The sequence below is a fragment of the Embiotoca jacksoni genome, unplaced genomic scaffold (assembly GCF_022577435.1).
Source record: "Embiotoca jacksoni isolate LCO1_2020_lvr unplaced genomic scaffold, fEmbJac1.0.p SCAF_4, whole genome shotgun sequence".
Lineage (NCBI taxonomy): Eukaryota > Metazoa > Chordata > Actinopteri > Embiotocidae > Embiotoca > Embiotoca jacksoni.
Genome location: NW_027185392.1, coordinates 9515905 through 9529825, shown reverse-complemented (window position 1 = coordinate 9529825; position 13921 = coordinate 9515905). Strand labels below are relative to the sequence as shown.

The 13921-nt window shown below is 41.6% G+C and overlaps 1 protein-coding gene across 4 annotated transcripts in view; it reads left to right on the top strand.

The window, feature by feature from the left end:
• The window catches only part of plppr2b (phospholipid phosphatase related 2b), a 52024-nt gene extending 40834 nt beyond the window's left edge, over positions 1-11190 (top strand). For 2 of the 4 annotated variants that reach the window (XM_069167405.1, XM_069167407.1), the window contains 5 exons: positions 6040-6160; positions 6548-6798; positions 7180-7356; positions 8652-8782; positions 9111-11190. In XM_069167405.1, coding sequence (XP_069023506.1) covers positions 6040-6160; positions 6548-6798; positions 7180-7356; positions 8652-8782; positions 9111-9219 — 789 coding nt within the window. In that variant the 3' untranslated portion in view covers positions 9220-11190. Of the gene's footprint in view, positions 1-6039; positions 6161-6547; positions 6799-7179; positions 7357-8651; positions 8799-9110 lie in introns of all 4 variants that reach the window. The other 2 variants (XM_069167406.1, XM_069167408.1) reach the window with 1 other exon arrangement.
• Positions 11191-13921: the final 2731 nt, after the last annotated feature.

Genomic DNA, 13921 nt, shown 5'->3' with positions numbered 1-13921 from the left:
CTTTTTGGCTGAGTTGTAGTCTCCATCAACTCCCGAGGGAAATATTTGGCTCTGTAGCAGTTCAATGCTCCACTATGTTCACCTACTAGTTGCTCACTGTGTGTCTGCTGTGTAGTGCTGAGCAGGAAGCATACAGTGAATTTAGTAGAGGCTTTTTTTTTTTTTTGCTGAGAACAGCTACAAACAACAGAGTAATGAGACTGAAACAAAACAGTAAAGTTTAAGGCCATAAAACAAAAGCAATGAGCTGAAAGAGGCTGAAAAGGGCATTGGCAGCAAGGTCACAGCAAGAAGGTCCTGGGTTTGCACGAGACCTGCCATCCCAGATCCTTTCTTTGCATGTTCTCCCCGTGTTCCAGTGGGTTTCCGCTGCGTGCTCCGGTTTCCTTTCACCATCAAAGACATCTATGTTAGGGTCAATACACCTGTCAGCACCCATGACCAAGGCACTGCAATTTGGAGCCCACTGTTCTTAGTGTGTGTGTGTGTGTGTGTGTGTGTGTGTGTGTGTGTGTGTGTGTGTGTGTGTGTGTGTGTGTGTGTGTGTGTTCACAGGATGAGTCAAAATGTGATATATTTCTGTGAGTTCTTGTGTGTTTAAATCGTAAACAATTCTTTTGTCCATTGTTATTGGGGAAATATGTATCAGTGCAGCTTTAAATGCACCTTGTGATAAACGTTCAGGTATGTTGTTATCATGCTTCAAATCTATGTCTGTATCTGACTGCATTAAGCAGCTTCCTAGTCAGGAGAAACTATACAAAACCAAGTGCACTTTCCAGTGATACATCAGTGATACTTCTATTTGAAAGTGGAAGAATAGGAAGCATATCGCATGGAATGTTACTTGGTGTTTCTTAAATTGTATTAAAGTGGCACATACATGTAGGTTTGTGCATTAACTTCATGAAATCAGGCTATTAGTTTTGTAGAAGTTGTCAGTAGTCTGACTTTTTTTTTTAATCATATTTCGGACGACATATAGAATGACTTTTTTTTCATATTTCGGACTGAGAGAACATGGCTGAGAGAAAATAACTAGACCTTTCTGTGTCTGATGTTGTTATCTGTAGCTTTATATAATACAACGCACCTTCCAAATCAATGAACGGCACTGCTACAGCACCAGAAATGAACAATTCATTGAAATGTAAACCTGAAAATACACGTTTCAACAAGTCTTCAGCATGATTATTATTAACACGTGCAGACCTGCAAAACACAAATGTCTCTCTCTCTCTCTTCTGACATGCCCTTCAGTCTGTCTGAATTGTATTCCTTTGGTTTGATTTTCCCTCCAAGGAATCATCAGGAACTCGGGCTCCATGCTGTTGAATTTTAATACGATGTGAGAAGCGTGAAACTTGTCTGTTTCCTGAAAGATTTGGTCACTGTGCAATCTGACAGACATGTCAAAATTTATCAAAAGCAAAGTATAGAGGTGGAGCAATGTATTCAACAGACCTGAACTGACCTTTCTAAAGAGTTAATGCTGTGAAGACCTTGTCAGTACGCATTGAGTAATAGTGTTTCTATCCTTGTTAGTTGCCTGCAGAAGTTGTGCAGACTTTTTGGTAAATTTGAATATATATATATATAGATATCACATGATAACTTAACCTTAAATTTAAAGCTTATTTAACATTTAACAATTTGTATCTTATTTGTTGTGGAAAATAGAAATAAACAAGGTGTCACCAGTTTAGAGGAAGTTTTAAAGTCGTCCTCTCTGGGTTCTTCAGTCCCATAAAAGACGAGTTGATTTCACGTCGCAGTATTTTGGCCTTTTTCTACGTATGAGAGTACGCTGCAGCTACTGAATGCATGTTGATAAGGTCTGTGGCTGCAGGTTAAACATCCTGTTGCCCTTCAGAGGCCTCTTCCTTTTTCAGGTTATGCTAGCAGCAGCATTAAAACTCTTGCATTGTATGTATCTTTCTTTTTCTAAAGCACTCAAGTGGCACACAACCTCCTCGAGTTGCTGGAAATAAAAAAAATAAAAAAAAAACATTTTAGTTTTTGTCGACACTGCACCGACAGCTGCTGAAACCAATTTGGCAAGTTAAAAATGAGCCTTTGATGATTTTAATTATGTTGTGATAGACCTCTCTTCTTTAATCTGAAATCTCATTTTTACAATGATTAATTGCCAACAACACCATTTACAAGTCGGTAGGCCTCCTGCGTTTTTTGCTGCTGGTTGCTGTATCTATCATCAGTGGCTGCTGTCTCTTCCACTCATCTTCTCCTCATTCTCTCCGCACTCACTTCAGACACTTCCCAGGAATACATTAAAACTCTTCTAACACATGCCAGGACGAGAGCGCACATCAACCTTACGTTACATAACTTTCAGTTGTCGAAACACTGCTTTCTTGTGATAGTACTACACTTGTTCCTGCCACAACCCTTAGATGTTCTGAATCCGTTTTATGCCACACCCTAAACACAGTTCAAAGAATCAAAGGAGGACTGCTGTCGTTTCCTGCTGCCCGAAGCTCTGCAATGGCCTCTGCTGTGGATTTTTAAGCCAAGCTCAAGAAAGACCCTCCTTTGTAATGGCGCTTTCTCAATGGAGCTCATTGAGACCCGAGCTCTTTGAGCGCAAACTGAGTCTCGGAAGGGCTTTTTAAGTTGGAGCAGCACGCTGAAATTGACGTGTGCTTGCACTGCCATTTATACCCATTTGCACAGAAGACCTGTCTATATCAAGGCGGCATGTCTCTGTAGAATGACAGGGAGCTTGCACTATGAGACTGAGAGGTGTCACCTCACCCTTTGTAAGAGACATTGCAGGACAGGATGACTGAAACACGAGTGTCTCACTGACACCAACACGGCAGGATGAAATCTGCCATGTTTACGCTTTCATGTTGGAACATCTCAAGTCAATGGCTTGAGAGAAAAGGTGGATAATGCAAAATATGATCTCTCTTTCTAATTCCCATTAGTACTACGCATTTGAAATCAACTGGATGTTTTTTTTTAGAGAATTATTAAGAATCCGAAATTATAATATTCCAACCTAGGAGTCATGCAATGACAGCTCCAGCCTTATGGTTAAACCTTTATTTTAGTTTGAAAGGGGTCCATTAAATGTGCCACTCATTTTAGCATCAGTAGCGTCATACAGTTGCAGATTAAACAATCAAACATTAACATACATTCAAATCTGATACCCAGTCATTAAGTTATTTTTAAGGTTTTCGGTTGTACCTTTGGTGGGAATACGTAGTTGTTCTTATCGTAGGCATTGGGGAATGAAATTCTGAAGCAGTTTAGGGGTAAAAATGTGCTACATAATCCAGCTGTCTCATCTTGTGCGCCCACCAGCTCAGCCAAAGTGCCTGCAGCAAAGTACTAAATCTCTACCAGCTTCAAAGATAATGATTTATGGTTGACCCTCCACACAAACCTCCCTGCAGAAACAAATAAGGCGTAGTCAGAATTGTGGGAGGATAATATTGAAGTAGGTCCAAGAGAAGCGGAGCTTTGCTTTATCTTATGAGACATTTTCTTCAGAATTGATTAAATTTTTCCTCATCCTTTATCTCATTTTCTTTGGAAGGTGGGCTGAGCTTTGGCAGCGTTAACCTGTTCAATTTGATTTTGTCACACACACTTTTTCACCTGAAAGCTGTCCAGTCATAATAGGAAACATGCTGAAGGACATCTTGCCAGTTGTTTAGATGGGTTAAAAGGTTACTCAGCTTTCCTTCTTTACCTACGAAGCCCACGAGCAGTCTGGCCTGGTTTTTGCTACAGAAAAGACTTGACTTCCTTCTGTGTAATTTGTGCTGTCTGACTTGTTGAAAGCTTTGCACAGCTTTGTTCACTGACAAAAAACCTGCTATCCCCTTATAATTTCAATCAGTGTTGTGTGATTAGTGCCTTCTTTCATGCTTTGTCTTGGAAGGCAGTGTCTCTACTATGTCTCCTGCTACTTTCAGCTCTTCTGTTTGGAATGGATGTCAAGTATACACGTATACTTTGACAGCCTAGTTTACAGTATACTATCAAATTATGGCTGCCGTCAATAGCTCAGCAGGTGAGATTCAAAACATCAGGACTGCTCTGAAAGTGAATGAAAATGAAAATCAGAGACGATGACGTTTCCACTATGAATATATACAAAAGAAAGAAAAGGTGTTGGACTATTAATGATTTGCCAGGGAAAATGTATTTACATTTTTTTGGACATTTTCCTTGATGCCGGTCTGAGGGTTGAAATATTGTGAATGAAAAGAGCACAAAAGAAGAGTAAGGGCAAGCATTTAAAGGATTTTTGTGTGTGGTAAAGCTCAAACTGTAAGTGCATGTTGAGTGTCCAAATCCCCTTTTTTTACTTTTAACGGTGGATAATCTGATGATAAAGTAGGTACATGGTTCACAGAGGATGTACTTAGTCTCTTAATTAATCACGGCGGTGCTTTGGGCATAACACGAAATAAAACAATCAGATTGTCATCTCAAATTCCTTTTAAAAGTTTGTGCTGCTTATGCTCAGATTTGGAAGACTGATGTGGACAATAATTATCTTTTTACGCTGACATTTTTTTTTTTCATCTTTTCCACATTTGTTTGCTGCTGCATGTCCATATGTGTCTAACAAGCAGCGTGTTGGTGACCCGCTTATAAAGGTTGCATATTACTATAATAACGATGTGCCCTTAGCAATAAGAGTGAAATACTGCACCATCAGCTTAAGACCAGGTTTTTGTAGGTCACGGATGCAATTACTTTCAGCTGCCTCAAGTTAGCACTCCAGCAACGAAGCACCTGACCTCACTTCATTTTAAGATCAACATGCCCATGTACTCTTAGATGAGCGCCAGTACATACTTAAACAACCAGGGCGCCGGACAGGAAGAGGACATCTGCATTGGTCTGAAACTACTAACAAAGACACTTAAGTCGTGCCTGGGGCCACGTTGCAGGGTAAGATAGAGCGCTAACACGTTCCACAATTCATGAACTCTGTAGGATTTACTTATCCTGAACACATGCATACATTTAAATGCGAGCGGAAGGCTGTTAAAACAACATCATATCTGGCGACAACATATAACAACGGATTCTAAACCTCTTTACCAAACACACATGACGTGCATGTTGCCCAGCTTTGCAGCTCTCAGGTCATGTCATACTCCGAAGACGTGATTTACGGTGACACACATGTCCCGCAACTCTCACTGAACCTTCGCCTGGTGGTTCTCTGTCCATGACCTCAGTGCTAGCGTAAACCACAGCCTTCATATGTCACACTGAGTGCACTGAGCTTTGGTACATTAGCATGGTCCCACACTCTTAGCTCTGGCCCATGCATATTGTATGAGCATGTAACCTACATCTATCCATGCTTCTGTCAGCGGAGGTCTCCCAATCAGACAAGTTCAGTATGCACAGTGTGAAGCTGTTCGGGAATGTGTGGTGTGGTGTTTAGTCAATTTATTCCCCCGTCAAATGAGATCAAGGTCCTGCTGATTTGACTCAGACTTTTTCTCTGATGGCTGCCTGAAGCTTTGAGTGTGTGCTTTTTAAATGGGTCTTCAAAGTCAAAAAGGAAAACAAATACGTATATAATGGTTTCATGGGTTGTGATCAGGCTGAGCTCAACTATTAGCTAACACAATTTCATGACAATATTAAAAGATGTGTTTGATGTTATCTTGCAAACCTAACAGTCATTTTGGAGCTTATTTACTTGCACAGCATTATCAAAGTGTAGTCATTGTTTTATGGCGCTGCAGTAAAAAGGGGAATAGTGAGATAAAAGGTCTGTGAGGCACTGAGGTCAACAAAGTCCCACTGATGACTGTTAATGTTGGGATTTACTGAAACAGCATAAAATCACTGAAATGGCGAGGGAGATGTTAATCACCGCACAGCTGAGGGAGGAACACTCATGAATAATTTTGCTGTGCACCATATTTAACTGACAGAATATTCAGTGAAAGCCATTCAATCCTGAACCATGCAGTTTGAGCTATCTGTTTGACAACAGTGTTTGTTTCTTCTGTCTTTCTTTCTGTGTCCCAGATTCTGATCGGCGAGGTGACCAGTTTCTTTGTGAAGACAGAAGGAGCTCAGGAGAAGACGATCGTGACCGCCGACTGCTGTTATTTCAACCCTCTCCTCCGCAGGATCGTACGTTTTCTGGGTCAGTTGTTGTCCTAAAGATCGGGGGCTTCTTCAGCTCTCACTAATAGAGCCTGTTCTCTCTGGGACCGAGGCTCATTAGGACTTGCACCACTACTCCTCGGCGTCTGTAGACCAGACAAGACAAGACGAGCCTTTGTCCTTGCTGCAGGTCTCCTCTGGACCAATTTCCATCACCCTTCTTCTTGTGTCCTGCTGTGTTGATGCTCTGTGATCTTTTTCAAAATCCCAGTATGGTTATGAGTCATAAAAGCAAAAGATCTGTCTGTCTGGCCTTTGACTCCCACAAAAATAACAGTTGGTGATAATGATTTCAATCCCATTTCACTTCTTGTTTCAGTGTCACTAATTCTATTACTTTCAGTTTCTCTTTCTGTTTTTCTCCCAGGTGTCTACTCCTTTGGCCTCTTCACAACCACCATCTTTGCTAACGCCGGTCAAGTGGTGACAGGAAACCAGACGCCTCATTTCCTGTCTGCCTGCAGGCCAAACTACACAGCTCTTGGCTGCCAGTCTCCACTGCAGTACATAACAGAGCGCCGAGCCTGTACGGGACACCCGTACCTGGTGGCGTCCGCTCGAAAATCTTTCCCCTCCAAAGATGCAGCACTCAGCTTTTATTCAGCCGTCTACACAGTGGTAGGAACCTTTTTTTGGGGGGGGCCTGTAGAGTAATGAGGTTTTACATTTGTTACAAAAGCATTTAGTTAGTATTTAAACACCGCTGGGGAAAAAAACTTCCAAAGAGGCAAAGAGGGAATTTAAATTACAGTGCCGTCCTGTTATTATAGTGCTTTCTCTGTTGTTAAACCCCTCAGCTGCTCTAAAATCACTGCAGAGTGCGGCCTCTTGTGGCTCAATCAAGCTGTTCAAACTATTAAACCAGTCTGGCTGCGGCACAGTTTGTATTTTTCAGCTGGAACGATTAATTCAACCCTTGTTTTCACCTCACCCTGAACACATAACATTCCCTTTTACAATGTTTTTGATTTAGGTCTATTTTTTTTTTTTGTCTTCCAGATGTACGTGACCCTGGTGTTCCAGACCAAAGGGACCCGTCTGACGAAGCCCACTTTATGCCTGGTGCTGCTGTCTCTGGCTGTGCTGGTGGGAGTGGTGAGGGTGACTGAACACAGGAACCACTGGAACGACATCGTGGCTGGATTTGTTACAGGAGGAGCCATCGCTGCCTTCTTGGTGAGGAGAGGAGAGGGAGGGAGGCGCTCGGACGGGGAGGGAAAGGAGGGTCCAAGAGGCGATGGAGGAGATTTCATTTGAATCTGCAGCCTCCTCGACTTCCTCCTCTTCCTCCTCGTAGGGTTTATAGTCAGTTTCAGTTCAGGTGTCCAAATGGCGCTTTTCTCTTTGGGTCCACTCAGCACTCAGGCAGCGAACATAGTCACAACAATGACCACGGCATTTATAACCTGGTTGAACAGCAAGGTATTTCCTCAGGAGTTGATAGAAACCAAAATTGACAGTCCACACATCCCAGGGTTTAAGATTCTGTTTTGGAGGGTGTCTTTCTCCATTGTAAATATTAGCATTAAAGTCAATATTATGCATTTACTTACAATGATGCATTCAAATATGAAATTTAGAGGTAGATTAATAATGCCAAATTACATTAATTCACAATAGCCAGAAAACAGTTACTGTTGCTCTGAGTGAGTTACCTGAAGCACTATTTTGTGTTGTTGTTGTTGTTGTTGTGGTGGTGGTCTCCATCATTACTGAAATTAGCTGCTACCTCATTCAATTATGTGGAATAACTTTGTTGCTGGTAATTTTAGATTTTTTTTTTCAATTACAGACAATACCTGGGAAAAAATAAACAAGTAAATGGTCTAATTGTTGCTATCTCAGCAGCTTGCTTTGACTATGTCATGATGCATGATGTCATGTTGACTAGTTTTCTTTTTAATTGCCTGTTCTAGTCCACTTTTCATTTTACATGATGTTTTTGTTGAAGTTGAAATTTCTGAGGTTACAGTGGGTTGCCAATTGGTTGTACAATGATAGGTTGGTGCAATGAACAGGGAAATGAAGGGACAGACTTCATCAGGGAAGAATGAGAAGAGAGAGCAGTGGAAGTGTAATGTGGATGCAGGAGGCATGTGATAACAGACATTTCATACCTATGAATGTTTAAGTGTGGACTGAGCTGAATCTTTATTATGGTGTCCACTGGTTTCAGGCCTCTGGCCCAAATCAATTTTCCAGAAAAACTTCTAGGATCAGTGTTAACTTCAAAGATCAAAGCGCTCCCTGTGGTGCATCCCTCCGACTATAGATTTATTTCCATGCCTCCTCCCATAATTCATTCTTTATCCCTTTCTTTTATCCCTGTTTTCCTCTCTCCCTCTTCACTATGTGTTTCCAGGCACACTTGGAGCACACCATTCACTACAAAATCCTCCATCTCTGTAGTGAAACAGAGCAAATCCGTCTCCTTCTTTTTCTTCAACCCCTTTTTGTCTGCTCTCCATCAGGTGTCGTGTGTGATCAACAATTTCCGGCCAACCCAAATAGCAGTTCCGAACCCTCCTCCTCCCCAGCGTGCAGAGCCCACCATCGGGCTGCCTCTCATCAGCCTGCCCCGTGTGGAGAGTCCACTCGAAAAGTTAAGTGGCCTCCAGGTAAGGGTGGGGGATAAAAAAAATTGACAAATATGAATATTTAAAAGTGTTTGTTGCTGTCTTTTCTGTTCCTCTCTAATAACTTTAGGTGTCTCATTGCATCTTAAGTGACCTTGAGGCTTCTTTCTGTCTTAATATCTCAGTTGTGTGTGCCCTCACTCTTGTCAAGCCAACATCACTCTGCATTCTTGTCTCTTTATGGTCTCTGTCACATCAAGTATTTCTCTCTCTCAGGCTTCAACTCCCCAGATGTTTTTGAAATGTTTTATACTCTTTCTTCCCTCTCTGCTTTCTTTGTTTTCCTCCCGTTAGGCTTCAGGGCTACCGTATTCTGAGATCACATGACCATCAGCCAATCCCGTCCCCCACCCCTCCCGATGTGCTCCTCCCCTCACGGCGTTGCCTCACCAGCGCAGTCTAGACCTGCCCACTGAAGTCCCCCCACCCTGCCCCGCCCACCCCGAAGGACGACAGCCTCTCCGACGAGTCAAATCCACCCAGGTCTGAGGGTCCGCCAGTCCGGGAAGACAAACCAGCAGCACACGCACACGACAAGCTCGGCTGGAACTTGTCATCTGCTGAGGACTAGTAGGAGACAGAGACCTGTCCTGTTTGTCCTTTTGGGTGCAATTGACCCAATCAAAGACTCGCCAAAGCCTGAGCTGTTAAAGCAATACTGTGTCCTGTTTCCTTGTCCTGTTTCCATCAAAGACTCAGCAGTGACTCTGAAGACTGTTGGCTGGTGATGACTTGATATGTTAAATCCAATAACAAAAAAAAACTCAGCAGTGCTGAGTGTCAGGGGATCACAGATAATCCCAGTCACTAGTGGATTGTCCTCAACACCGTTTTGTAACACTCAGGACAATTAAATGGAAACAAAGGACAAGACTAACAATAAAGACCTTTATGTAATCAGAATGCAGGTAGAGTATTATGGTACAGATTTTTTTTCTGTCCTCAAAACTAACAAGCGACGCTGTCAAAGAGGAAAGCACTTTTGTAAATTATAGCACAGATGAACCAATTTAGTGTTCAGTAAACTGTGTTGTCTATTATTTTGTTTTGTTTTCTATTGCGTGAAGTGATAGAAGAGAAATTTATACACGCTACAGCTGTGCTTGTGATAACGCATTTGTTTTGGGCCACCGGTTAATTCATCCCTGAAATTTACTGAAATTGGATTTTCAACAACTTTCCAAACATCTTTGCTACTTACTATTCAGGTGTGTGTTATAAATGTGTGTAGGTTCGGTGTCCATGCTGTGAAATAGTCGGGAAGTTTTATGATTTGACTTGCTGCCTATTGACATGTGGAGGTCTTAGTCTGTGTTAGTCATTGTTTTCTGTTTCCCTCGCCTGCCTTTAACACTTTTTTTTTAACACTTTCATGGATCTTTTTTTTTCTTTCAAAGTACATTTATCTAAATACAGGACACTAACATGATGTTTGTTGCATTCATATCACCTGGTGTTTCAAGTATGGATGTGTTACAGGAGCGGTCATAACATCAGTTTGCTGCTGTTTACACGTCTGCCCTGTCCAGTTGTTCCCAGTTTGTCCCTGCACCTGTCCATCATCACTTCCCCACACCGATTCCATAAAAGTAAAGGCACAGACCGTGTGTGTATCCTAGAGTTTTGTATAGTTTTGTACAGTATATAGGTTTCTTTACGCAGTATATACCAACACTGTCATTTACGTTTAAATTGTGTGAATCTACCTGAAGCTGTCTTTGCAGGAAAGTGAGTAATGGCCTGGTCTAAAGCAGGAATGTAGCGCCGTGGAGAAGCGTGTGAAAGCTAACAGCGTACAGCCGGTGTGTTTGGCTCACGACTTTCTTGGTTCTGCTCAGTTTAAAAGGACACTACAGGCAGGTTATACTAGTGTACGCAGTGGGTTATATTAAAAAAAAAAAAAAAAAAAACATTGTTATGGTTTCATTAAGAGTGTGTGTGTGTGTGTGTGTGTGTGTGTGTGTGTGTGTGTGTGTGTGTGTGTGTGTAGGTGTGCGTGCGTGCGTGTATTGGGATTTGTGTGTATGTTTATAATGAGCACATTGTATGGCAGTATAACTGTTAATTTGAAAATGTGTTTTCTTAAGTTAAACTGTCAAAAGTAGCTGCTATAATTACACACTCGTGCGTGTGTAACTGCAGGCCTTCAAAGGACCCCCGCCAAGGCGTCCTAACAATGCCTGTTATAGCAGAAGGTGCTCATTATAGCTCTGAGATTAATAGAAACTTCTCAGTCTGAATTCTTTTGTAAACAACTGAAGAGATAGAGAACACCATAACTGTCCAAATAATGTTATTTTCATGTTGAAACGTCTCTGTTTTGTATTTATTTACCAAAATAAATTGCAATTATCACGTTGCTGCGTGAATGACATTTTTCACATGATTTGTTTTTAAGTCCTCGCACCCTTAAATACTGTTATACCAGTTGCATCCGTTTCATCCTCAACATAGAGGAGCCATGTGACAGCCTGGTAGGAAACAGCTGTCCATCCACCATTTTAACAGCAGACACAGCAGGGAAAGCACAGGTGTATAAAGGCTGAATCCCACTCAGAGGAGGTCCCGCTGTTGCACATGCTGGTTCACTGTCAGTGACTTAGTGGCACACTTAATGTAACCGAGCCACCATTAATACACCTGTACTTGGGATAAGTCCCAATGTGGGCTGATAAGCAGGTCAACTAGTCTTGACTTTAAATCAGACATTTTGACATTAGTTAGGCGTTACCTGTAACTCTGTTCTGCGTCTGTAATCCGTGACAATGAACCAACACCCTGAAACTGAAGGAGCTGAAAATGTCTGTCTGTACATGTACATGCTAAAATATGCAGTATATATTCCATCATAACTCTCACAGCACTCAGTTTTTGCCTTTTGTATATAAGAAAACTTTAATATATTGTTCTCACGGGACTCATCCAACGTCAATCAAACTTCCACCCTGGGATTTCATTGATCATTAAACTTCACAAAGACAGTTATTGTTTTTGTATTTCTGACTATTAGTTTTAAATTCTTGTAGCTGTGAGTACTTCATCAACATCCAGATTGACTAGGCATTCTGACCATTAGAATAACTGTGCAGTGATCACGCGTTGAACATGACCAAATTAAGAATGGTGTGTTGTATGGAGGAGGACACACCAATGGGAAAGTACTGCCCCTTAGTGGCCTTTATGCGGCTTCTTTTTTGAGCTAAAGCAGTGTGCGATGTCAGCATGCATACTTCTTCTGATTCTTCTCAGTACATAATCAGTGGATTGTATTTGCAGTAAATTCAGTGAGGAAAAGGTCTGTGCAACTGTACTATTACAACTTCCAATATGACGAAGCATCGTGGATTTATAGCTTGAGAACCTGCAGAGATGTGGGACCAGCTCAGTTGAACATGTTGTAGTAGGCAGCTGTGGACACCGGGTGGCACTGTTTACCATGCCCAGCAGAAGACAAGGAAAACGCGAGAGAGGGGCTTTCAGGATGCACCGGCTTTAATATTTATTAAATCAAACGGCACATTAGGATTGTAAAAATATGCTAAAGAAGAACATTTTTAAAATGTTTTTCGCTTGAGACCACTGCTGGCCCACAGCAGACATTATAGTCATCGAGCTAATAAATGTAATGTAATAGCACAATTACTTTGAATTATAGACACAGGCGACCTGTCTTTCCCTTTCTCTCCTTTTCTCTCTGAATTGCCCCCAATCTCTTCCCGCCCCCTCTTTGTGTTGCTTTGAGTTTGTGTTTGTCAGTCTTGTTAATGACAAGACACACACACACACACACACACACACACACACACACACACACACACACGAACACAGACTCTCTGCACTCTCTCGACAACATTATCTTTTCCGGAAATTGCTTCTCAAGCACAGCCAGAGCCCCATTAGAAAAGAAGAGCTCTACGCTGTAACCTTTTTAAAAAGCCATTAGTGATGCACCTGCTTCTCTCTCTCTCTCTCTATCTCTCTCTCTTTCTGTTCCTATTTGTCTCTCTTGTTAACACGAACACACACACACACACACACACACACACACACACACACACACACACACACAGAGTTTCTTCATCCAGATTGCCAGAATCCCCTCTCCCAATCCTATAAACTGACTACTGAGCATTAAAAGCACACTTCCAATCCAATTAGAGTATGAATCACTTATATCTTTTAGGTTCTGCCTCAGAGTGCAAAAAACACACAATTTAGTAATTTACGTGTGTTATTCTAATAGCTTGTGACTGTTAAATCAGTGTTTTGGACATGACTAATTCTCTCTAACAGCTACATACTGAGAAAACAAGATATTTCATAGGTCAAGTCACCATGGTGAACAGGCTGCTTTACTCAATGGCGATGAAGGAGGTACTTATTTGGGTGATTGAACTTGTGTTAACGTCAGTGTCTGGAAGTGCTGTCAAACCTAAATCAATGGGAGTGATGTGGCATAATGTGCATGGCATAACTACACAGAATATACTTCGATTTTCTGATACATGTAAAGGAGAATATTAAAGGGATATGACACTGATTTTACACGTCAAAGTCTGTTTGAATGTCATGAGGAGGACGACTTAAAAAAGATGTTTGTGGTTTCATAGGGAACTTAATGAAGTTTGATAAATTGCCTCAAGTCGTGTCTTGAGTCAGCATCAGTTGGTCGTTTGAACACCACGAGTCTGAAGATTAAACAAATCTGAAGGTGGAGGTAGATGAGACTGTCCTCACCTAAAACAAGCTTGTATGTCGTCTGTGCAAGCAGTGTAATGCGACCCATATTTGCATTTATTGTTCCCTCGTGTGGCTGTTGTCATTAGGATGGGAACAAAAGATCGACAAAGTCCTTGTAGGCAGGAGATTGGAGATGGTGGGATGGATCAAACACAGGACTTTCACCCAAGTGACTGCTGTTGGAGTGCTATGTGAAAACTAAAGTTAACATTGAGGTTTTTTTTTAACCTGCATATGTGAGTAAAGTAACACATCTATTCAACTTGCGTTTGTAACATAACTTACGTGCGCTAAACTATTGCCCTTATTTTAACCCCAACCATGAACTTTTACAAAAACCTAACAAACTGCAACCGTTTCACAGT